Source organism: Selaginella moellendorffii, unplaced genomic scaffold, assembly GCF_000143415.4.
Source record: "Selaginella moellendorffii unplaced genomic scaffold, v1.0 SELMOscaffold_126, whole genome shotgun sequence".
Lineage (NCBI taxonomy): Eukaryota > Viridiplantae > Streptophyta > Lycopodiopsida > Selaginellales > Selaginellaceae > Selaginella > Selaginella moellendorffii.
The window spans coordinates 59375-83090 of NW_003314387.1; the positions used below are offsets into that span (position 1 = coordinate 59375).

A 23716-nucleotide genomic window follows, 5' to 3' on the forward strand; every position below is an offset into this window, starting at 1 on the left:
CTCCACAAGCACAAGCAGCCAAACACACCAAACTTCAAATTCTTAACATCCCTTAGTACCACAAGACTTAATCAAGGGACTTTCTAAATCCTAAGCTTTAGATGCATTTCTTACTTCGGGACCCCAAAGGGAAACACTATAGCCTAACAACCTAGTATAATACTTTTACTCCCCCACTTTCATTCTGAAGGAAAGGCCCAAGCCCCTAAAGAGCAAAGACTAATGAGCCATATGGTACTCAAGTGGGGCACCACTCCACATAAGCCAAGAGCACTATAATTAATTTCTCTTCTGAGAGTGGGAGCTAATCTTGAACACTTCCTTGGGTAGCCTCTCTGGCACCATCTAACTCCATGCTCACTCCTAGCCGAGGCCTTTAACCCCCAATCTCAACCTTAAGTCAGTTTGGAAGCACAATTGGAGAATTCTTTCAAGACTGATTTCCTAACCTCACTATCCTTATTATACTTTTGGAACCCCTACAGCCCCCCTCCCCCTAGGAGACAATCACTTTAGGCTTTCACCCCATGACTATATTAGTATTTAGACTCGGTTTTGGACTTGATTTTGGACTTGATCTCAAACTCGGACTTTAGCCTCAATCTTGAACGTAATCTCAGACTTGGTCTTGGACCCAATCTCGAATCTCGGACTCCGTCTTTAAAAGTTATATGAGGGTTTCATCACTACCAGCAATAATCAAGGATCTTCAAAAGCTGAATGTCAACAAAATCACTCTCTCCACCATAGTTGTAACGAGTCAATAGACAAAGCCTATGGCTCAATGCTATTGGTATGGTAGAGTTGTGGTAGCAACCATGAGATGCAATAGCATAAGACTAACTTTAAAATCAAAGGTAGTGGGAGAATATAAAGATTGTATTTAAAGACTAAATATGGACATCTACTCAATTATAATACTGTAAGAAATCTAAATATTTGAAATTTTGTAAAGAAAATACTATTCTGCATGTGTTTATTTTTTCCCCATGTTCAATTAAAGAATATTTAATTTAATAGAAAGGTATCACATAAAAGTTTTTTAAAAAGTAAAGTATTAAAAATACATTAACTTAAAATAGTGTTTAAATTTTTTGAAGTTAATTAATATTATATACTAATAAACTTTTTATTAAAAATAAAAATAATAAAGAAACATGGTAATTTTAATGTAGTTACCAAGCAATGAGTACGGCATTGTTATATTCAAAAGTTGTGGTTTTTTCTTGTTTACTTTGATCTTTGCACCATTCAAAACATTGGTCACACAGGTTTTGTGAATAAGGTAGATTTTAACTTATTTCTGATATGGATGCTCAAATTAAACAAAATCTTAAAGGTTTAAATACTTCCATGTTGAGAAACTTAGATTAAATAGCTTAAATTAATTGTTAACTAGGATAATAATTATATTCAAGTTAAGCAAATAATTGACGTTCTTCCTGAGTAAACCACGAATTCTTGTCGCGTTTATGGTGAACGACACTAACAATGCATTGCTCCTTCGTCCAAGCACCATCTTGAGGTACATCCGGGACTCAGCTGCCTTGAATCTACACTGGACAAGTACTGAGCGTGCCTCAGAGACGTGAACAAGGCTGAGAACATTCTTGTAGAGCATCATACCAGTGATCTCATCGGCTTCAACTACAACTTGAAGCCGGAAGCACAAGAGTTACTTTGACACTCTTGTCCTTCCGGCTTCAAGTTGTAGTTGAAGCCGATAAGTATAGCAAGCTAAATAATGGATCCATACCCTCTCGTTAAGCCTCTCATTCCTCGAGGCTCTCCCATGGAAGAATGATCTGAGAATGTCATGGGTTTCATTATCACAAGAAAGACACCTGGTTACTTGCTTGATAATCACAGCGGTTTGCCTTGAGTCGTAATCTCAAGTCCAAAAGAAACGAACCACTCGCCAGTATCTCGCCTGGAAAGTAAAGAAGAAAAAATCACCGTTACATGGCGGAGCTAAAAGACTGATTGCTTGAAACTTGCCTCAGGGACGACGAAGGCTAGGACTGTAGACAAGCTTGAGAACATCCGCAGCTCCAGTCACGAAGGCGCCGATTGGAAGATGAGGCTCCGGCAAGCACTGGAAGTAGACGGTGGAGTTGTGCAGACTGACAAACCAGCACTGTATCGTCGGCTCCTCCTTGATGTTATTGCCTTTGTACATGAGAGACCGGCCGTCCCACTTCTTGAGATCCCATGCATTGCTCTTCTGAACGGGGATGTAAAGCAGAAGCGCATGTCCAAAGCCCCACACGTCCATCATGCCGAACATAAGCCCGTTCGTCGGCAGGATCTCTCTCGGCACCTGGAGCTCCTCTGTGATCACTAGCTTGTCCTGCTCGATCACGGCCTTGGAGAACTTGCTCATATTCTTGTCGACCACGATTACCATCGGCTCCCCATCACTGTCCACCATGAAGCTCATAACCATCAAGTCCTCTGGGATGTCCACCAGAGTCGGGATCCACTCCAGTTTGGCGATGTCGAAGCGAGCAATCTTCCCGGGAAGGTTGTTAACGTTGGTGGTGCAGTAGAGCACCGAGTTTGCGATGAAACTCTGGTGTGCCTTGAACAGCAAGTGGAAAGGGAGCACAAATCCTGCAGGAAACCTGGTGATGGACGTCCAGGAACCGGTCTCGGAGCAGTAGACGCGCATGAAGGGCTGCTTGTACTCACGAATGTCCGGCACCAGGATGGGGAGGTCTACCGGCTGGACGACGCTCACCTCGTACAGCAACCCGCTGATTTCGTCCGCGTCCATCACACCCATGGTGAACACCTTATATGACGAGGCCGAATGCGAGCACTGCATGCCTGGATGGAAACCACGGACATTGTGAGTAGAGAAGGAAAAGGTGTAAGCTTCGTTCTTTTCGTTTCAATCAGCTGGAGCTACTTACCGGAGTAGACGATCTCTTCGCCAGAGCTCATATCCAAAGACGGGAGCTTCTTGGTCTCCTTGGTGAAAGGGTTCACCTAGGAAAAGCAATGAAGAGAATCGTGAGTCTTGTCTAGAGCGATTGATCGAGAAACACGAAAGCTTTCTCCCTGGAAGTGATAGATCGAGAGAAGAAAGGGGAATTTTCTTTCTACACATACCACAGTGAAATGGCCGTGCTTGTCCTGGAGCAGCAGGAGGCCGAGCGAGCACGAGACGATGCTAGTGTCCGGTGTCGTGGGGATCCACGGATTCCTCGGCTCGCGAAAGAAGCCCCTTGGCTTGCCGCTGAGGACATCCATTCCAAAGACAAAGCCATTGCGCGCGAGCATGAAGAGCAACCAGGGCTTGGCGCCGATGACCATGTCATACCTCCGCAAGAAGCTCTTCGTCGTGGAAATGCGGCGCCAGAACTTGCAAACCGCGCGCGACCGCAGGAGATCGTCGAGCGGGAGCTTGGCGAGGATCATCTCCTGGAGCAATCGCGGCAGAGGCAGCGGCAGTGGAGATTCCATGCAACGCAAAAACCTTAAACCCTAGCTGGCGTTGCTTGAGCTCAAAGTTTAGAATCTTCGAATATGCCTTTATTTAAATTTTCCAAGCTATGGTATATACATTGCCGAGTGATTGATAGAATCACGTAGATTGTAGATTGTAGCCTCCACCCAGGAAGCCTTTGTTGAGCGGATTGTTCCCCGACGAGAAATTCGACCCTTGCGAGTCCAAATCTTTTCTCCGCTCCCTCTCCAATTGCTCCTTCTTCTTGTGCTCGAAAAACTTCTTCTTCACCGAGTCAATCTCGCCTTTGAGCTGCTCAATCTCGGCCTTGTATCCATAAACTTGCCCCTGTGATGATTCAGAGATGAAGAGTTGCTCAATCACAACGAGAGAGAACAGAACGCGAAGAGAAAAAACCAACCTGATACATTTGCAGCTCGGATGCCATTGCTTTCATTTGCCTCGTCTTCTCCTTGAGACTTTTCGAGTAGACCGCCAATTGTTCTACCATCTCTGGTCCCGGTTGTCTTGCCAAGATGTTTCGAAGCTCCACATACAGCTTCTCCTTCTCTTGAATAAGCAGATCCTTCTCAACGACCTGGAAGAGAACTCGGACATGTCAGACGACCGAAACAAGAACGAATGGAAACAAGAAAACAAATAGACGAAGTCCTTCACTTGCCTGCTCGGTCTTTAAGATCAACCGCTTCTGCAAAGTTTGGATCTTCAATATCATTTCATAAGCGCTGGGATCAGTTCCTTCGAGTTGCCTCCACCGATGCACATTGAGAGGATTCTCTAGCTCCTCCGACAGTGCTTTTACCTGGCACACACACACACACACACACAAAGGAAAAAAAAGTGCGGTTAGAAATTGATCCAGTGGTTTTATTAGCGAACCTTTGTGCGCTCCTGCAGAAGCTCTCGGCTGAGATTGTGAACTTCTCGCTTCAGAACTTGAATGTTGTTGACGGAGCCTTTCAATATACTCTGCTCACGCTTCAAATCTGTTATCTTGATCTTCAAAAGTCGGAGTTCGTTCAGCCGACAACGATACTGGACTTGTCCTTTCGTTAACGTGGACTGCTGAATTTTGATTTTTTCATAGAGCAATGCAAGCTCCTCGTTTCTTCTCATGAGCTGTTTCAGCGGAAAAAGAAACGCGCAAAGTCAGAGAGACAGAAAGGCAACCACAATCTCACCTGAGTTCCTAGGATATCTCTCTCGCTTTTAATGACATCAAGTTCCTTCTTTTGCCGAGAGCGTTCGTCGTCCGCTTCGCTGATGATGTGATTGAGATTTTCAATGGTAGACAGATGCGATCCAATGACTGACTCCGCCTCCCTGATTTCTTGGTGAATTTTGCTAAGATCTTGCTTCAACGCTTCTCTTTCTTTCTCAATCTGTTAAACAGCGTATAGTCATACCACGAAAAAGAAACAGGAAAACATACCTTAGCATGGTCTGCGTGTTCTTTGATTAGCGCTTGATCCTTGGCATTTATTTCCTCTTTCAACTGTTCGATCTGGTGGTTCATTATTTTGATCCTTCGTCTCAATTCGTCAATCTGGTCTTGAGCCTCGACCAGGTTTTTGCTGTAGAGGTTCCTTTCGCTCCTCACAGACTCGTAGAGGTTCTGCTGGATTTTGTATTTGTTTTCCGCTTCTAGAATTTTTTTCTGGAGCTCCATGATAGTAACCTCTCGGGATTTAACTTCATCCAATGCCTGCAATCTCAAAGTAAATACGTATGGCAACCAAGCAGCCATGGAACAGAAGAACCTGCATGTACTTGACGCCAGCCTGAGTGGCCTCAGCACCGTACTTTTGTCGTTCTTTCTCGAGCTGCTGTATCACTTTCTCTTGTTTCGCAGATGATTGTCGGTATGTCTGTATTTCAATCTCCAGGTTATGTACAGCGACCTCGTTGATCTTCACCAGATCGCTTTGCTTCTCGATAGCAGTTTCTGCCTGAGGTGTTGGAAGCAATCAGCAAAGCAACCACAGCATAAATGAAATGTACCTGTGTTTTCAACTTGTTCAACACATCCCGCTCCCGCAACAGGTCTTCTTGACGCTTACGTTCTTGTTCTGTCAGTTTACGTTGCGCTTCTAGTTCCCTTTCTAGATTCACGACGTCGCTTTTGACAGAGTCCCGCTGCTTTTCCACGTCTTCCTTCGCTTTCTCTGCACCCTTCAGCTTGTTCACTGTAGCCTCCCGTATCTGCAATTGATTGATTAGCACACTTGGTATCGAACGAGTCAACTTGCAAGCTCACAAACCTTGTTTACGCGCGCTATCTCAGATTTGAGAACCTGAATTTCCTCGTCTTTAAGCTTCATTTCCACTTGCTTTTGACTGTTCTCGGCGAGGAGCTGAGTGTTCCCGTGTATCTGCTCTTCCAGGTCCCCGTGAAGCTTTGTAACCTGATGTTAGCAGTAAAAGCCACTCTTCAGGTTTATCTGCTGTAAGCAAAGTGAAGGACATCGCTTCGAGAGTGACCTTCTGAGTCACAATATCGAGCTCCTTCTGAGCTTTCTCGGTTGCTTGTCTTTGTTCTCGAAGCGCTAGCTCTAGCCGGGCAACCTGCTCTTCATTTTCTGTAAGCGTTGCTTGTTTAACTCGGATGTCATTCTGCTTTGCTTCCAAAGACATCTTCAAGTCCTTGATGTCTTTTTCCATTCTCTCCTTCTTCTTTTGCTCCCTAGAACAAGTTACATCTACTTGAGTAATCAGCCACGCAAACAAGTTGCATCTACCTTTCACTTTCTGATTTCTTCGCAGCGATTTGCTCTCGAAGACTAGCAACGTCCTGCTCCATAGAAATCTTCTGCTCCTCCGCTACCTTCTGTTTCTCGCTAAGATCGGTCACTTCCTTGCGAAGCTGAACTATTTGATCCAATTGCAGGTCCCTTTCCAAAGTCAGGTCTTCTTTTTGTTTCAACAACTCGTTTAGCTGCAAGTATAGAAACAGCCATAATAACAAAACAAAGAATTCATGATTCACTTACCTCTTGCTCCTGTCCCATGCTCAGACCACATCCTTGCTCAATTATCTGACTCAGGTTCGCAATTTCGGTCTTTAGCTGTCTGCAATCAAAGCGGGTCGAAAGAAAAAAAGCAAGCGAGTAAAATGACTGCGAAAGAAAATAGTATCGCTTACAGGATATTGTCTTTCGCCTTGGCCTCCTTCTCTTGAGAAGCATCCACCATTTTCCATGCTTTGTCTATCTCTTTCTTCAAAGCAAGTATAGTGTTTTGATCCTCCTCGTTGAGCTTCAGAGCATTCTGGACTTTGGAAGCATTTGCCAAAATCTCCGTGTTGAGCTCTCGGCATTTCTTTATGAGTCTTTTCTCGCTCTCTGGAAGAAGAGAAAGTGAAAAATAAAACACAAACTTTACTAGCAAAGAAGGCATACCATGAGATTTCTTGAGAGCCCTGTGCAGCTTCTCATACTCAATTCGAAAGCGATCAAGAGATTTATCCGCTTGTAACTCTTGCAGAACCTACACAATACGAGCTGGCGGCCCTCTTAGTAAAACAAAACCAGAGATTTCACACAGAAAAAGAAAAATCGAAGCAAAACCTCTTGAAAATCCCGCTCCAGAGCCTCAAATGCCTTCAATTCAAATCCTCCCATGGCCTCCTGCGCCCTCAATTTCTCCTTGCGCACGGCCTCCTCGTCGTCGTCCGCCATTTCTTGCGCTGGATCTTGAGCTCACACTAGCGAAAATTCCACGCTTCTCGCAGAATCATGGCGGACGATCCAAGCCCCGCTCCAAGCGCATGCCGCTTGCATTCTCCCAGGCCCTCGCCCTCTGTTCTAAAGCCCTAACCCTAACTCTAACTGCGCCATCTCCAATTTCAAAAACGAGGTATATTCCCAGATTTTATCTTCTTGCTCTTCTTCTAAGCTCGCGCTCCCTCGATCAGAGAAATCGATCACTAGTTCATCCGAGAAGATCCGAGAAAGCACTGATCATCGGAGGAGTAGCAGAGGAACCTCCGGGATTGCGTTCCCGACCTCTCTGGCCTCGGCAAATCTGTGGAACTTGTGGAGCAGCCGGACGAGATTGAGGCAGTTCCTGGGCTCCGGAAGAACTCCCCTCTCCTTCATCTGGGTGAAGAGCTCGTAGCATGCGGTGGCTTTGCTCGCGGCGCAGTGGCTCGCCAGGAGCAAGTTGTAGATGGAGCTGTCCGGCTCGCGGCCGATCCCAATCATCTCCTTGAAAATCCTGTGAGCTTCCATCGGCCTCCCTTCCTTGCAGAGCTTCTTGATGAGGAACGAGTACGTGACCGTGTCCGGCAAGCACCCGGTAGCGATCATTCTCTGGACGTGGCGGTGAGCTTCGTCCAGTTTGTCCATCTTGCACAACGCCTCGAGCAAGAACCTGTGCGTTGCAGCGTCCGGAGAGCATCCCTGCGAAGCCATCTCGTTCATCACCCATCGCGCGTTTTCCACGCGACGAACTTTGCACAGCCCCTCGATCACGGCATTGAAGGTCGCGAGCTCCGGGACGCAGCCGGACTCCACCATCTGCCGCAGCAACTCGCTGCCCTCGTCGAGAAATCCCCGCTTGAAGCAGCCACGAACAAGGAAGCTGAAAGTCGCAGAGTTTGGAAGAACACCAGCCTCGATCATCTGCTCGAACAGCAAGTAAGCGCCGTGGAGTTGGAGCTCAGACATCGCCTCGATGATCCTGTTGTAGATCCCAACATCTGGCAAGAAGCTTTCCTCGTTCATGCTGTAGAGGAGGTCCACCGCCTTGTCCACTCGTTTCTCATCACACAGCGCCGAGACGACGATGGAGTAAGACTCAAGATCCGTGTCACGGTTCTTTTCCATCTTTGCAAAGTGATCCAGCGCGTCGTCGACTCTCTTGGCCCTGATCAATCCCCTGAGAATCGCGTTGTGGAGGCCGACATCAATGTGGAATCCCATCTTCTCCATCTGTGCTAGAATCCTCGTTGCCGGATCCATATCCCCGACGTAGCAGTAGCCTTCCACCATGGTCTTGTACGCAATGGCGCTGCGAGCACAGTAGCGCCAGAGGTCTCTCGTGAAGAGCGCGAAGGCATCGCCGGCGAGGCGGGCCTTGTGGAAGACGCGCAGTAGCGCCGCGCACGTCTCGCCATTGTGGATGAATCCCGTCTGCTTGCCCGCCCAATCGAAGAGAGCCCTCGCCTCCGCCGGATTCCTCGTCTTGCCGATGGCGAATGCGGCGGCGATCGGCGTCAACCGGCCCTTGTAGCTGCCCAGCAGCGATCTGGAATGCGCTCTCAGCAGCCTCTCACCTTCTTCCAGCGCTTGGATCCGCGCTGCTTGCTCCCGCACCCTCCTGGCGCTCTCCTCTTTCATTTCTTGCAGCCATTCCGCGGACATTGCCGCATTTGCCTGTGACCCTGCGCGAGGATTGCTGTCCGGGACGACCATCGTCATCCCAGACGCCCGACGGAGGGCGCCAATGCAGCACCTCATGCTGCCCTAGAACCCTAAACCACATATTCACGGTGGGTTTAGGGTTCCTGAGAGAAAAAAGGTTTTTATTTTCCAATAATTTTAAGGACCCAGAAAATCGCAGCCGTCCTGCAGCTGGAGGCAATCTAACGGCTTAGGACACCTTTGAAGAATTATATCTATCTTATAAAAATGTATAGAGTACACATTTTCTTTATGTAAATGTGTGCACAAAAAAATACTTAGAATAGGGGACGTTTATAAAAACTATCTATCTTGTATATTAGTTAAATTCTCATAAAGGACGATCTCGGCCTATGATGCGTAGTCTACTCAAAGGTTATTGATCAGCTGAGCTGATCCGGGTGGAGGCTGACGTTAGGATGGGCTATACCATAATAGACAGGTTCGGCAAGTGTGAAGTCCCAAAGGAAAGTCTTCAGTCCACAAAAACTATTAACAGCTCCTCATCATCAATGTAACAACAAGAGGCAATATCATGAACCAACACAAACACTTCAATTACAAAACAATGTATACAGGTCCATGTTATCGATCTCAAGTGATAATAATCACGCCGCAAGCATTACTATAATTTAAAGAAAGACCAACACACAAAGACTGGACTGGACTCGATTCTGTACATGCGTTCTTGGGGAAGAGCAAACCGCTTATTCGCTTATTCGCTTTACCGCTTATTCGCTTATTTGGTCGCAGGAGGAGTCTCCGGGTCTTTCCCAAAGTTAGCAGACCGCTTATTCGCCTGCGACCAGCGAACTAGGGCACGATCTTTTCCGCCTTGAGCACCTGGATCCAGTGCTGCAGAGACTTCTCGCTGTTTCGAAATCCCAGAAACCCGAGCTCCTTGCTCTTGTTCATGCTGCACAAGTTCTCCACCGGAGCCGCGAACATTGCATCCAGGAACCAAAACTGCCCAACATCCTGAAACTTTGTGGGCAGCAGCTTATGCTCGCGCACAAGCGCATCCCAGGCCCCATCTCTCCCCTTCATCAGACTCTCCAGGTTGAAGCTCTCGCCGTCGAACGGGACAGGATCCAGCCCCATCTCGTCCGCGATCACAGCCCAGAGGCGCTTCCATTTGAACACATCCCCGTTGGTGGTATTGAGCGCCTGGTTCTTGGCAGCCGGATGCGTGGCAGCCCAGATCTCCTGCTCGGCAATCAGATCCGCATCGGATGCATCTATCAGGCCCTCCCATGTCGCCCTGCTCCCGAAGAATCGGAATGGCAGCTTGTCGCGCTTGCAGATCGCGGCGTAGACGGCCAGCCCCAGGATACAATTCATATAGTTCCTGGGTGCGAATCCAAAGATGGCGCCGGGGCGGTGGATCGAATACGTGAGATGCGGGTGCTGCTTCACCCTGTCGAACAGGAGATCCTCCTGGACGTAGTAGAAGTTGGGGACCGGAAGCCTGGGAGAGTCTTCCCGGAACGGAACCTCCGCGGGCATCACATCCTGCCACTGATCGAACGGCCCCACGTAGTGCTTCGCCCCCGTGGTCAGGCAGACATGGCGGAGCGCTCCTGGAAGCAGAGCGTCGAGGGTGTTGCGGAAGATCGTCCCATTCGCATCGCAGTTCTCCTCCTCCGTTTGCATGGGGATCCAGGCCGCCCAGAAGAGAGTCGTGATGCGGTTCTTGAGCGGCGACAGCTTGGTCTGCACATCCACCCCATCCAGCAGATCCAGCTGCACGTAGCTCACTTTGCTGGGCAGCCAGTCGGGGCGATCGCGGCGCCCCGTGCCGTAGACTTGCCAGGACCCCTGCTCCAGGAGCTTGCGGCAGATGCTGTTCCCATTGATGCCGGTCACGCCGATTACAATCGCCACACGCTCTTCCGCCATAGGCACACACAAACACTGGGCCCAAGTGGAGTTAAATACTGGTCTGCGGATGTGGTGCCGTGCCGTGGTGAAAGAAGCATCTACTTAAAAATGACAAAACAGTATGTAATATTAAAAAAAATTACATAGTTTATATCTGGTGATGCATTGCATCTGATCAATTTGTGGTTTGTTTAATGGATATTGAATATAGATAAAATATGCTTGGATATTCTAGAATATTTTACCATCTTGGTTTGCTTAAGCAAACCTGTTAGTAGTGAATATACCTAAAATATGCTTCAATATTTTAGGATATTCTACCTTCTAACTGTTGTTATTCATTTAGATTAATTTTTGTATTTATAATTTATAAACATTCTTAAACCCTTTCTAGTATATTCTTTTTTATTCTATTATCTAATGGTTGATATGCAATAAAAATTAATCTTGTGTTTATAAATTACAAACATGCTTATAATTATAAATTTTATTTGATCAATTGGATTAATAAGTAAGAATAACACTACTATCTTATCATTATTATTATATGCAAATTTATAGTTCTTTATTTTGTATATTTTCATGATGATATAACTAGCACCTACATTGGAGCTGATACATATAAAAATTACTTATCACAACCCTCAATGCATCATGTGCATTCCTTAATCCCCAATTTGTCCAATCTTTGAGCAGCATCAACTCTACTACTTCACTAATAAAAAGGCATTGTCTATCAAGGCATTGTACAAGTATTGCTTAGTAGAGCAATTAATTTGAGGCTGCAGTCTTGGAGAATAAAGTATCAGCATTGTTTATTTATATGTTACCTTTGCCAAACATAATAGACAATGTAGAAAGTAGTGGTAGTTCAAGCCACAGGTGAAACAGTGAACTCTTACATACTAAGCTGGACATACCTGAATCTCTAAACCCAAGACTCCTCCAGCATCAATCCACATCAATATTGAATTGAAGATTTCAAAGATTAGTTACATACTTCAAAGCTGTGGCAACTCTAAGTACCAAAACTATGGATTCATGAAAGCATTTTGGTGCAAACAAATGATAATACTCACTCAAAGCTGTGGCAGAAATCCTGAAGGATCTACCTCTTCCCAACAGACAACCATACATGAATCTACCAATATAGGGAGCCATGTCAACAGGGAGCCAAGAGAACCATTACCATTGACAAGAATATTAAGAATATTCTGCACACTAAAGAATATTCTATTAAGTTAGTGGAAATATTTTTATTAAATAGGTATTTTAGTAAGTTTAATAGTATTTAGATCTGTGTGAACTACCAATATCTAATCTTATTGGCAAGAATAACACTACTATTAAGTAAACCAAGTGTTGTTATATGCAACATAAAACAATTTATTATTCATTTAGATAAATTTTGTATTTCTAATTTATAAACTTTCTTAAACACTTCTTAGTATATTCTAGTTTATTCTACCATCTAATTATTGATATTTAATAAGATTAATCTTGTGTTTATAAATTATAAGCATGTTTATAATTATAAACTTCCATTAGATACATTGAATTAATAAATTCATTAAATTATATGTAATGTATAACAAATTATTTTTGGTTTGTTTAAGTAAAAACCTATAAGGGGACCGGGATATGTGAAACACAAATCCTTAAGCCCCAAAGTGGAGCTGAAACAATGCTATCTGATGCTGAAGTAGAAGCCAAACAAATGCAACACATTTGGACTAAAATGCTTTCACTTAAATAGTCAAGAATGGGAGTGGAACTCCTAACGAAGTGCTCAGGGAACGAACATGAAACAAGTTGTAAGTGAGTCTCTAGAAAAAGGACCTAAGACGGAGTTTAAAATAGGACTCAAGATGGACCCGAGATGGAGTTCGAGATGGAGTATAAAATAGGCCCAAGAAGGAGTCCGAGATGGACTTGAGATGGAGTCCAAGATGGATCTAAGATGGAGTCTAAGATGAACTTGAGAAAAAATCTAAAATGGACCTGAGATGTTGTCCAAAATGAAATCCAAGATACACCTAAGATGGAGTCCAAAATGTAGTCCGAGATGGAACTAAGATGAAGCCTGAGATGGAGTCCAAAATGGAACTGGGACTGAGGCCGAGACCAAGTCTAAGTCTGAGACCGAGTCTGAGTCCAAGTCCAAATACTAATATAGGTTACAATGAATATAGACTGATAAACAAGGGTAGCTTGGTGAAGTGTTCAAGAGTTGGCTATAATTCCCCCAGGAGATTGAATGGTTGATACTCTCAGTCCAAGCGTGGGTGGCACTATTTACTTGGATACTTGGCATGGCTCAATGAAACCTCATTCTAACCCCATGGCTAGAACAGTCAAAGGCAGAAGGTGCGGAGAGTACCCATGAGGCTCGCATAAGGCCTCAGTGTTCCAAAATGTTATCCTAAAGTCCCAAACTATGGAAAGGAAGAGGAGCAATCCTTTGGTGTAATGACCAAGGATACAGTCACATAGTCAGGAAGTCTTAGAGCATAGTGGGACTTAATAGTCAGGCCGATGGGCCTTAATCCAGTGGCAATGTTGGTAAACATGGCCATGGATAGAAAGAGACTTAGTACAGATGGTCTAATTTTAGAGAGATGAATCTATGATGTAGGTGGTGTTGGACCACTAGTGTGACAAAAGGTGAATGAGCACAACCTTAATGCAATGAGTTAATAAATTAGTGATACCTTTAAGTGTTGATTATGGGATTGAATATGTGGAGCACTTGGACCAAGTGGCAAAGATTAAGTAGCATAGGTGCCATTTTTGGGGCTAACAAGTCCCCAAGTTTAGAATAAAATTTATAAAAGTGGGGAGTAAAAGTCTTCCAAGTGGTTGGAAGTGTGGTTAAATGACTAAAGTAAAATGAAAAATTTAATCACTTACAATATACTATAAATAACTAAAGAGAACAACTTAAAAAATTATCTATATATTTCAAAAATAAAAAAAAAGGGATATGAATAAGAGTGCATCCCTTTTTTCAATCGGTTAAAGGCTTTTTTCACTCAATTAATGGTTTTGGGATACTTAAGATTAAATTTTTTTGGGGTTATATATCCTTGAGTTTGGGTTGAGTGACCTCCTGGGAAGTCCAAATTCATGAGTTAATTCATAATTTATAAACATGTTTATAAATTCTAAACTTTCTTAAACCCTTTTTAGTATATTTTTTTTCATTCTACCATCTAATGGTAATAAGATTAATCTTGTGTTTATAAATTACAAACATGCTTATAATTATAAACTTTATTTGATCAATTGGATAAATAAATAGGAATAACACTATTATTAAGCAAACCAAGCATTGTTACATACAACACATAGCAAATCATTATCATTTCTACAGAAAAAATAATACAAACTAAATTCTTAACAAGTTTTTGAAAATTGCTGACAAGTTATTACTAATACTAATAGTGAGTGTATCTTAACAGACAAAAACCTCTATAAAACTTGCAATCTTCAACATACCAGTTTTCATTTGAGTGTCAAACGAACCAGTGCTTTTGAGAACAATTCCTCTCCCAGGCCATCTAGCGAGCACCATGTGCGTCTTTGAGAACAAAGGCACCTTGAATCCGTTTCCTGAGAGAAAGATTTAATTCACGATTCTCAATAAGAGCACTGTGAAACCTGTCCATGGCAAGGCCCTTGACATCCTATGAAAGCAGTGGAGGCGCTCGACATCGTTTCCAAGGTTGAGAACCGATCCTTTGGAAAATAAAACGTGCACTAAAGCTCATGTCAGATGCGTGCAAACAATACCGTGCCACAAAAAAGTTTTCACTAATCTGCTGGTCCTTCTTTCTGAATCTTTCCTGAAGGATATAATATTAAGAAGGATATTATATTAGTGTCTCCCAAGCCAAACAAGACCTGGCTGAAAAGAACATGTCTGTCACAAACTTCATGTTCACGCTTCATGTTTGCCAAGACACCCGGAGATCCTTCTGAAAGCATAAACACCTGCAAAGAAATAAGAAAGATTCAATACTTCATTGTTTCCTTCTTTATTGCCCAAAAACTTGACGACCTATCGCTCGAGGAGATCCACCGCCCGACGTAGCACCATCTCGAAAAGAGCGCGAAGGGAGAGGCGGCCCGCCGCCGTAAGCCCGGAACACCACGTCATTAGTTTGCGTTAAGCAATGGGCTCAGAGCAAATATCCGACGCGATAATCCTTCACAAAGTTTTGTGAGCATTTCTCTAATTTTGAAGAGCAATACACTTATATGTAGAGCAGACCGTACTCCTCCTGCAACCAGAGAATTAGGGAACGATCTTTTCCGCCTTGAGCACCTGAATCCAGTGCCGCACAGACTTCTCGCTGTTCCGAAATCCCAGAAACCCGAGCTCCTTGCTCTTGTTCATGTTGCTCAAGTTCTCTACTGGAGCCCCGAACATTGTATCCAGGAACCAAAACTGCCCAACATCGTGGAACTTTGTCGGCAGCAGCTTGTGCTCGCGCACAAGAGCATCCCAGCTCCCTTCCTTCCCCCTCATCAGATGCTCCAGGCTGACGCTCTCGCCGTCGAACGGGGCAGGATCCACCCCCATCTCGTCCGCGATCACAGCCCAAAGCTGCTTATATTTGAACACATCCCCGTTGGTGATATTGAACGCCTGGTTCTTGGCAGCCGGATGCGTGGCAGCCCAGATCTCCTGCTCGGCAATCAGATCCGCATCGGATGCATCCGTCAGGCCCTCCCACGCTGCCCTGCTCCCGAAGAATCGGAATGGCAGCTTGTCGCGCTTGCAGATCGCGGCGTAGACGGCCATCGTCAGGATGCAGTTCATATAGTTCCTGGGCGCGAATCCGAAGATGGTGCTGGGGCGGTGGATCGAATACGTGAGATGCGGGTGCTGCTTCACCCTGTCGAACAGGAGATCTTCCTGGACGTAGTAGAAGATGGGGACCGGAAGCCTGGGATAGTCTTCGCGAAACGGAACCTCCGCGCGCGAGAGATCTTTCCCGAACTGTTCGAACGGCCCTACGTAGTGCTTCCCCCCCGTGGTCAGGCAGACATGGCGGAGCGCTCCTGGAAGCAGAGCGTCGAGGGTGTTGCGGAAGATCGTCCCATTCGCATCGCAGTTCTCCTCCTCCGTTTTCATGGGGATCCAGGCCGCCCAGAAGAGAGTCGTGATGCGGTTCTTGAGCGGCGACAGCTTGGTCTGCACATCCACCCCATCCAGCAGATCCAGCTGCACGTAGCTCACCTTGCTGGGCAGCCAGTCAGGGCGATCGCGGCGCCCCGTGCCGTAGACTTGCCAGGATCCCTGCTCCAGGAGCTTGCGGCAGATGCTGTTTCCATTGATGCCGGTCACGCCGACCACAATCGCCACACGCTCTTCCGCCATAGCCACGCACAAACACTGTGCCAAGTGGAGTTAAATACTGGTTTGGGGATCGAATCCCGCCGCATGCATTGGTGGTGCCGTGGGGAGATTTTTCTGGGCTCTGGAAGAATCATCTACTTGTATACATAGTCTGGTGCATTGCATCTGATCAGTTTTTTTAATCATTTTATAAAATAACTGACAATTGCTTTCTAATTGAAGTTTAACAGACAACTTGCAACCCGTTATTCTTCAACAGATAATACGTACCATTTTTGGTTCGAGTGTCATGAACGAACCTCAGCAACGGGTGCTTCTGAGAACAATTCCTCTCCCAGGCCATCTAGCGAGCACCAGGTTCTTCTTTGAGAACAAAGGCGCCTAAGAAATCATTTTTTCACTATGACTTCCTCTCCTAGCTCTTTAGAAAGCAGGTTTCGCTGTGGAGGCGCTCGAGGTCGCTTCCAAGGTTGAGAAACGATCCTTCGGAAAATGAAACGCGTCTTTCTGAATCTTTCCTGCATATCAAGAAGGATATTAGTGTCTCTCAACCCAAACAAGATCTGGCCGCTACCTCGGACACTTTTGAAAGCATAAACACCTGCAAAAGAAATAACGAAGACTCAATACTTCATTATTTCCTTATTGCCCAAAAACTTTACCAGCATTGATTGTCGGTAGCCTAAGAACAAAAAGAGAAATAAAAAGATCATGCATCTGGAATCAAAGGGTTTAGGGTTCCTGAGAGAAACACCACGTAGATGGTCTTTCACAAAGTTATATGGGGACAGAACGCAACTCCTGCGACCACAGAACTAAGGCACGATCTTTTCCGCCTTGAGCACCTGGATCCAGTGCCGCACAGACTTCTCGCTGTTTCGAAATCCCAGAAACCCGAGCTCCTTGCTCTTGTTCATGTTGCTCAAGTTCTCCACTGCACGCTCGAACATTGTATCCAGGAACCAAAACTGCCCAACATCTTGAAACTTTGTGGGCAGCAGCTTATGCTCGCGCACAAGCGCATCCCAGGCCCCATCTCTCCCCTTCATCAGACTCTCCAGGTTGAAGCTCTCGCCGTCGAACGGGACAGGATCCACCCCCATCTCGTCCGCGATCACAGCCCAGACGTGCTTCCATTTGAACACATCCCCGTTGGTGATATTGAGCGCCTGGTTCTTGGCAGCCGGATGCGTGGCAGCCCAGATCTCCTGCTCGGCAATCAGATCCGCATCGGATGCACACGTCAGGCCCTCCCATGTCGCCCTGCTCCCGAAGAATCGGAATGGCAGCTTGTCGCGCTTGCAGATCGCGGCGTAAACGACCAGCGCCAGGATGCAATTCATATAGCTCCTGGGCGCGAATCCGAAGATGGCGCTGGGCCGGTGGATCGAATATGTGAGATGCGGGTGCTGCTTCACCCTGTCGAACAGGAGATCCTCCTGGACGTAGTAGAAGTTGGGGACCGGAAGCCTGGGATAGTCTTCCCGGAACGGAGCCTCCGCGGGCATCACATCCCTCCACCGATCGAATGGCCCCAGGTAGTGCTTCGCCCCCGTGGTCAGGCAGATATGGCGGAGCACGCCTGGAAGCAGAGCGTCGAGGGTGTTGCGGAAGATCGTCCCATTCGCATCGCAGTTCTCCTCCTCCGTTTTCATGGGGATCCAGGCCGCCCAGAAGAGAGTCGTGATGCGGTTCTTGAGCGGTGACAGCTTGGTCTGCACATCCACCTGATCCAGCAGATCCAGCTGCACGTAGCTCACTTCGGTCGGCAGCCAGTCGGGGCGATCGCGGCGCCCCGTGCCGTAGACTTGCCAGGATCCCTGCTCCAGGAGCTTGCGGCAGATGCTGTTCCCATTGATGCCGGTCACGCCGATCACAATTGCCACACCCAGATGACGCTCTTCCGCCATACCTGCGATGGTCCTGAGCGTGTCAAGATAATGATCTGTTGATCAAATCCCGTAGCGGTGGGGTCAGAGAAGCTTTTGGAGATTTTTTTCTAAAATGACAAAGTAGCAAGTGCAGGTTGTGGCCTGTGACATTGAAAAAAGTACGTAGTTGGTGTGGGGTTGGTGCGTGCATTTAGAATTGTGATTGTACCCGATATCAGTTATGTTTTCACGCGACTTTGCCATTGGTCCTGAAGGTATATACGCATAGGATTCGCATGAGCTAAGAATATTCAATCTAGTATATTCGTCTACGGATTTCATACCTCCATTATTCACGAGAATGGGTGTTGATCTGTGTGAAAATCTGAAGCACAGGGAAAGAGCACCCTGGCTGCCAAATCGAGCTAATTGGATTAAGGACAGCTTTGGAATGTTTGCTTGTAAGAAAATCCTTGGTTTCTCAGAAATAGAACTTGGAATTTTAGGCTTGTGATTAGTGCAATAACATTAGTGAAAAATTAAATTTCACAAAAAATGAAATTCAAATGAAACATTTATAAATTCTCAAAAACTCATAATGTCCGTATATTAATATTAGCATAATGAAATTCTAATAGCCGTTGGATTGGTTTCAAATTAGACCACTCACTCCTGTATATAAATTAGGGTTTTTGAGTTAATTGATATGCACATTTTCTATATTCCCTTTTTATATTTCATGCACTCACAACAAAAGATTTAATTTTCATTTTAAATTTATAAGCATGTAAATCATGAACATAAAACTACAATGGTTTCATAATGTATAAATTTTCAAATTGATTTAATAAGTGATTCACAATCTGATTTCCACGTGATACCAAGATTGCCACATTAGATGCCACATAAGCAAAAATCTGGATCATTAATTGAATTGATACCTAAATTGTCGCTCAATTACAATGCTGCTTGCAGCTAGAGCTCAATTAGCAATAGCTACGGCTGGAGTTGGATGCTCATAGCTGCACCACTGCTTTGCGAGATGGAGCTGGATCATCACTCGCTTGCCGCTTGTGCCACTTGCTGCTGCTGGCTTGCTGTTTTTGACTCCCTGCTGCTAGCATGAAGAGGCCTCCGAGGGCAATTCCCTAGACATACAAAGAATGTCATCTGCACAAAATATCCATTGAGTTTCTCACAAACCAGATTAGAGATGTGTATGTTGTAAGCCTTGGAGATTGACTTGGAGATGTCTGAAACAAGGGGATAGTGCAAATTGCCTAAGCCACCCAACTTTCTCTCAGTTTGAACCCAAGCCAGATGGGAAAACTGCAAAAACATCCTTTTGTTAGTGAGAGAGCAAAAAAGAAAATCCATGTACCACACTGTCAACAGAGACTTTGAGCACTTCCGTGTTGATCTTCTCAAATTCTGAGTAACGATCACAGAAAAAGGCAATTTCTAGTAGGAGGAAAAGAAAAGTTTGAAGAAATCTTTAAACCAACGCAATTGTCATCAACCAACCTATCGGGCAAATGATCATGAAGTCCAAAGGATAGAAGAACAACATGACATAGAAGTAGTCTGAAAGCTTCACCTGCAAAGACATAGGAGAAATAAGAACACAGCAAAGAGGAACTTTTCATTTTCCTGATGAATACCTTGAAGAATTCCTGATTGAAGACTGACTCAGCCTCGAAATCCAGACCCTTCTTTCCCACCAATGGAACATCTAAGCTCTAGAAAAGAAGAAAATCCACAATGGTGTCAAAATTTCCATGGAAAAGTGGATGAAGAATGCCAGAAAGCATCTGTAAGAAAAAAACTCAATCATATATTTAAAGCCATGTTAGAATACCTCCATTGTACTACTATGATCCATGAACAAGTGAGTGCCATTGGCATCCATTAGATTCTCCTAGCATAGTAGCAATCAATAAAAAAACAGGGACAACCCCAAGATATTTGGACACAGTCAGGACAGTGCCATAGCCAGAACAGTGGATCTCTGGCATTTTGATCGGGGCTCCAATACCTAGCGAGCATGCAGCGGTAGCTAAAGACTTGGAATCGGCCATACAAATGGATCTGTGTTGCAACAGTGCCATGGCTAGGCATAGGATTGGATTGGATGGAAGCTATTGGATTCCAATACTTGGATGCTGTCTCACTCCTAATGCCTTGCTTCCAGCACGTAGGAATGTCTAATTCGAGCATTGTGGCCAGAAACCCTAGCCAAAATCCCTAAAGAACATGTATGTATGAGAAAGTTTAATTAATATTTCACAATGAATGAACTCCAAGATTTCTCTAGTGTGAGAAAGGAAAGATCTGGCTCCTCTAACCCATGGCACCCATCTCCTCTCTTGAGATTTCAAAATTGCCTACCCTAAAAAGAAGACCACAACCGCTGCTCTCACACTTTCAAGCTTTGGCCTTGTTTATGCTCTTGGGATAGTGTATGGAAATCCAATTTTGTTGTAATATAGTTTTGTTACTGAAGTGATTAAAAAATGAACAGGTGCCATGTGCATTCAATTGCATAGGTGTATAGTCCACATGTCATACTCTAATTGGACAACCATTTTATGGCTATTATATGTACATGGTTCCATTCATCTAAAAGGAAGAAAGGGAGATCAATTTTTTTAAAACAACATTTTTAAACATTAATATCAATTATAATTATTTGCTGCATTGCTTGGATTTCTTTAATTTTCTATTTCTTTTTATGTAAATGAATACATTTATACTAGAAAGTACCTAAAAAGAGTAAATGAGTTTTGATTTAAGGAGCTAGTTTTTGTTGAGATGAAGACTCTCTCTATATTAAACACAAAGATTAGCATTCACTAGGCAATCTTCTAGGATGGATCTTTTACATTCTAAGATAATAGGGTGAAGTTGAATCCATTCTTGGTTTACTTCTCTAAAAGTTACCACTTTCTTAATGAATTTTTATAGTAAGTTCTAGATTCAACACTAAGCTACTCAAGAGTAATAATAAGATTCCCTAGAAAAGAATTGAGTATTATAACCTAAGTTTTCCATTAACAAACTTAAGTAAAATAGTTTAGTGCTTCATTACTATCCATCCTACAATTCACCACTTGCAAATTGTTATAATCAACATGCATCAAAGTAAGGATTCTTGATTGCATGATGTAATCACAAACAATGAAATCACACTTCATTGTAAATCATCTTTCAAAAAAGAAAAAATAATTTATATATTTAATCCTTCATCTCTGATGATTCTCTTTCTGAATAGTAGGTGGTTTCAAGTCTTGTGGAGTACCTGGGAAGCAAATGGCCCAAGAGCAGCACTAAGTGTTCATACTTGTAATTTTGCTAATTTCTATTTATGAGAGTATGCTCTTGATGTTGTTTTAGTCCATATACAACATTATGGAATGTATATATATGTTTCATTAAATCTTATCTTATGATCATGTATGATACACATATTATGACTATTTTAAATGTTAAGAACTTTAGCATTTAAAAGTAAAAGACACATGTAAAAACACTCCTTTGACATTAATACCATATCTTGCTTTTTGTATTCTATATATACAATTCTGATATATTTTTATCTTTGTAAATTCATCCCTTTTATTTAGTTTCAACCACTCAGCTAATTTTGTAACTCGTCCTCTTTTCACAACAATTTTCTCTTCACCCTTGTTCAAGTAAATACTTTCTAAATTTAGTAAATGAACATCTAGCCTTTCAAATATATGGGAATGTATATCATAACCAAATATCCTTTATATTCCCTCTATTGCAAATAAATAAAATCAATTTCTTAATTTCATCTCAATCAAATCTTCCTTTAGTTTTACTATTTCAATCCCCACTTCCAAGTTGTATCTTAGGACAATCATGTGTATATATATATGTGTGTGTATGTGTGTATGAGGTCCATATATGGTTATGATGCTATATAGCTTTTTCAATTTCTTCTTTTTTTCTTTTACTTTTTTGTTCATTTTCATAACAGAGTAGCAATAAGCTCCTCCTCCTTTGACTCTAGAGTAGTAATTGGTGCAATTGTTCGATGTTATGCGGTTGTAGTTGAACAATCTAATTTAATTCATGGTAGCATTCACAACGTATGGTACAACTCTTCCTGTTCTTGTTGCCAATCCTTATGTTTGGCCAAAGTTTTTCCATAAGAATTTTAGGGATAATGTGTATTATTGGTTCAATCACTTAACGGTGATTGCCATATATCATTCTTGAGATGATGCTTGGCATTTGTGTGAGTTTCCTATGTGTTTAAAAGGGATGACATTATAATGATACAATGGTTTGTGCGCAACCATTCGTGCAAATTGGAGCATTCTCCCAGACATTTTCAAATGCACATTTGAATATACCAACAATTGTGATAATACTTTTTAACAATTGCATTGTCTTTATTAAGGGCTATTTGAATCAGTGATGTAATTTGCCAGTTTTTTCTAAAGCCTTTTGCTTCGTGTAGAACCAAATATATTGGAACAAATCAAGTTGGGCATATTATGGCTAGCACTTTGTTAAGATTTTGTAGGATTTGTACATGCACTTACTCCAACCACCTTTAAAGATACTTTTCATTTGGCACAATATTTTGAGACATCATCTCTTCCACTTTTCATTATACATTTTTCAACTCCACTTCTTATAGGTGATAGTTCTATTCCAATTGAGGTTGATATTGTTGTTGCCCTAGTTCAAAGACAAGGGCAAAAATATGGTCATAGTCATGATATTTATAGTTGAGTATGTGATAAAGTTAGTTACACTTATCAGCATTGTTAACATTTTCCAAATTTCATTTCTTGAGTGGAGACCTTAACAATGTCCTGTTAGTGCTATTGCAGTGGAAAGTTTAGACACTGAGATGCTTCTGGAAAATGGTGAATCAAGCTCTATTTCGTTAAAGTGGGAATTGTCATTATCCCACTTGTAAAATAAGGTTTCCAAACCTTTATATAGTATATAAATATAACAAAATTCAACTGCATTGAGGCACATGCCATTTTATTTTAAACAAGGAAATGTTTACTCAATCACTTCTCCTCCCCCTGCCACTGCTTCACCTCTCTCTTCTCCTTGTCATCATCGTCCAATTTCTTTCCATCCTTTTAGTATTGGCTCAGTTGCTCTGAGTCTAGGTGGAGCCCAAGTCCCCATTCAATCTTTACTTTCCCCTTATTAATAAAACAACTTCGTAGACTTCCAATAACATGCTGTAACACTTCTAGTATAATGCAAATCCTCTCAAAGAATTGTCTTTTAATATTAATACAATGGCATGGAACCCCATGCCATAATAAGTTACATTTTTAAATAAATACATGCCATCTCAGACTGTTATTTTTTGCCTCCAACGCCTATACAATAATCTTGGAATTTCATCACTCTCCACACTATCAGGATTTAAACCCAATAGTAATGCCATCTCTTCTCTAATACGTCCACGCTCATGTTCAGTGGTCGAAGAACCCATCCGGTTGAGCAGATTATGGAGATGCGGATAGTGCTTGGCTAGACAATATACATGCCATAAATGATGACTGGTGTCTGTCCGATCAAATGGCTTCTGATATACCGTTCCATCTGCCATTTGGTTGATTTCTGTAGCCACCTCCTGGACTGGCCGGTTCTCTATCACCATCGCTCCAAGCCGTTTTGCAAGGTCCCCCAGAACATACGGTTTCTTCTTCCTAGTTTCCAT

General features: G+C 43.5%; 7 protein-coding genes across 9 annotated transcripts; all 7 read right to left on the bottom strand.

The window, feature by feature from the left end:
• Nucleotides 1-1811: 1811 nt before the first annotated feature.
• Nucleotides 1812-3452, bottom strand: LOC9645208 (F-box only protein 6). The gene is made up of 4 exons (XM_002991946.2): nt 3115-3452; nt 2916-2991; nt 1999-2829; nt 1812-1930 (listed from the first exon to the last, which is right to left on the bottom strand). The coding sequence occupies exons 1-3, from the start codon at nt 3421-3423 to the stop codon at nt 2000-2002; spliced, it is 1215 nt and encodes a 404-aa protein (XP_002991992.2). The 5' UTR covers nt 3424-3452; the 3' UTR covers nt 1812-1930; nt 1999.
• Nucleotides 3453-3521: 69 nt separating this feature from the next.
• Nucleotides 3522-7269, bottom strand: LOC112342989 (cilia- and flagella-associated protein 58-like). The gene is made up of 15 exons (XM_024665721.1): nt 7039-7269; nt 6871-6958; nt 6615-6813; nt 6463-6541; nt 6211-6407; nt 5954-6155; nt 5734-5877; nt 5474-5674; nt 5233-5421; nt 4905-5177; nt 4654-4854; nt 4352-4591; nt 4134-4274; nt 3873-4049; nt 3522-3799 (listed from the first exon to the last, which is right to left on the bottom strand). The coding sequence occupies exons 1-15, from the start codon at nt 7147-7149 to the stop codon at nt 3590-3592; spliced, it is 2652 nt and encodes an 883-aa protein (XP_024521489.1). The 5' UTR covers nt 7150-7269; the 3' UTR covers nt 3522-3589.
• Nucleotides 7270-7431: 162 nt separating this feature from the next.
• On the bottom strand, nt 7432-8931 carry LOC9645209 (pentatricopeptide repeat-containing protein At5g39710). The gene has a single exon (XM_002991947.2). The coding sequence runs from the start codon at nt 8929-8931 to the stop codon at nt 7432-7434; it is 1500 nt and encodes a 499-aa protein (XP_002991993.2).
• A 479-nt stretch (nt 8932-9410) lies between these two features.
• On the bottom strand, nt 9411-10803 carry LOC9645210 (3-oxo-Delta(4,5)-steroid 5-beta-reductase). Its single transcript, XM_002991948.2, has one exon. It carries the CDS (start codon nt 10771-10773, stop codon nt 9688-9690), a length of 1086 nt encoding a protein of 361 aa, XP_002991994.1. The 5' UTR covers nt 10774-10803; the 3' UTR covers nt 9411-9687.
• A 4145-nt stretch (nt 10804-14948) lies between these two features.
• LOC9645211 (3-oxo-Delta(4,5)-steroid 5-beta-reductase) lies at nt 14949-16175 on the bottom strand. Its single transcript, XM_002991949.2, has one exon. It carries the CDS (start codon nt 16139-16141, stop codon nt 15053-15055), a length of 1089 nt encoding a protein of 362 aa, XP_002991995.1. The 5' UTR covers nt 16142-16175; the 3' UTR covers nt 14949-15052.
• A 104-nt stretch (nt 16176-16279) lies between these two features.
• On the bottom strand, nt 16280-18081 carry LOC9645212 (3-oxo-Delta(4,5)-steroid 5-beta-reductase). Its single transcript, XM_024665734.1, has 2 exons — nt 16695-18081; nt 16280-16638 (listed from the first exon to the last, which is right to left on the bottom strand). The coding sequence occupies exon 1, from the start codon at nt 18028-18030 to the stop codon at nt 16936-16938; it is 1095 nt and encodes a 364-aa protein (XP_024521502.1). The 5' UTR covers nt 18031-18081; the 3' UTR covers nt 16280-16638; nt 16695-16935.
• Nucleotides 18082-18920: 839 nt separating this feature from the next.
• On the bottom strand, nt 18921-20187 carry LOC9645213 (2-Cys peroxiredoxin BAS1, chloroplastic). Of its 3 annotated transcripts, none has more exons than XM_024665709.1 (5): nt 19850-20187; nt 19516-19802; nt 19373-19452; nt 19195-19320; nt 18921-19139 (listed from the first exon to the last, which is right to left on the bottom strand). In XM_024665709.1, exons 2-5 carry the CDS (start codon nt 19598-19600, stop codon nt 19008-19010), a joined length of 423 nt encoding a protein of 140 aa, XP_024521477.1. In that variant the 5' UTR covers nt 19601-19802; nt 19850-20187; the 3' UTR covers nt 18921-19007. The 3 variants fall into 3 exon arrangements, with proteins under 3 accessions (XP_024521477.1, XP_002991997.2, XP_024521476.1); XM_002991951.2 differs by having other exon boundaries at nt 19516-19588; nt 19653-20187; XM_024665708.1 differs by having other exon boundaries at nt 19516-20187.
• Nucleotides 20188-23716: the final 3529 nt, after the last annotated feature.

What these genes read in the sequence shown, in the direction of transcription:
- LOC9645213 (XM_024665709.1), bottom strand. Translation starts at nt 19,600, where the DNA reads ATGTCTTTGCAGGTGAAGCTTTCAGACTACTTCTATGTCATGTTGTTC. An exon ending in CATGATCATTTGCCCGATAG is followed by an intron (nt 19,453 to 19,515) that starts GTTGGTTGATGA and finishes TCCTCCTACTAG; the next exon opens with AAATTGCCTTTTTCTGTGAT. An exon ending in ACATACACATCTCTAATCTG is followed by an intron (nt 19,140 to 19,194) that starts GTTTGTGAGAAA and finishes TTGTATGTCTAG; the next exon opens with GGAATTGCCCTCGGAGGCCT.
- LOC9645212 (XM_024665734.1), bottom strand. Translation starts at nt 18,030, where the DNA reads ATGGCGGAAGAGCGTCATCTGGGTGTGGCAATTGTGATCGGCGTGACC.
- LOC9645208 (XM_002991946.2), bottom strand. Translation starts at nt 3,423, where the DNA reads ATGATCCTCGCCAAGCTCCCGCTCGACGATCTCCTGCGGTCGCGCGCG. An exon ending in AGCACGGCCATTTCACTGTG is followed by an intron (nt 2,992 to 3,114) that starts GTATGTGTAGAA and finishes TGCTTTTCCTAG; the next exon opens with GTGAACCCTTTCACCAAGGA. An exon ending in CGAAGAGATCGTCTACTCCG is followed by an intron (nt 2,830 to 2,915) that starts GTAAGTAGCTCC and finishes GTTTCCATCCAG; the next exon opens with GCATGCAGTGCTCGCATTCG.
- LOC9645211 (XM_002991949.2), bottom strand. Translation starts at nt 16,141, where the DNA reads ATGGCGGAAGAGCGTGTGGCGATTGTGGTCGGCGTGACCGGCATCAAT.
- LOC9645209 (XM_002991947.2), bottom strand. Translation starts at nt 8,931, where the DNA reads ATGAGGTGCTGCATTGGCGCCCTCCGTCGGGCGTCTGGGATGACGATG.
- LOC112342989 (XM_024665721.1), bottom strand. Translation starts at nt 7,149, where the DNA reads ATGGCGGACGACGACGAGGAGGCCGTGCGCAAGGAGAAATTGAGGGCG. An exon ending in TGAACAAGTTGAAAACACAG is followed by an intron (nt 5,422 to 5,473) that starts GTACATTTCATT and finishes CCAACACCTCAG; the next exon opens with GCAGAAACTGCTATCGAGAA. An exon ending in AACACGCAGACCATGCTAAG is followed by an intron (nt 4,855 to 4,904) that starts GTATGTTTTCCT and finishes GCTGTTTAACAG; the next exon opens with ATTGAGAAAGAAAGAGAAGC.
- LOC9645210 (XM_002991948.2), bottom strand. Translation starts at nt 10,773, where the DNA reads ATGGCGGAAGAGCGTGTGGCGATTGTAATCGGCGTGACCGGCATCAAT.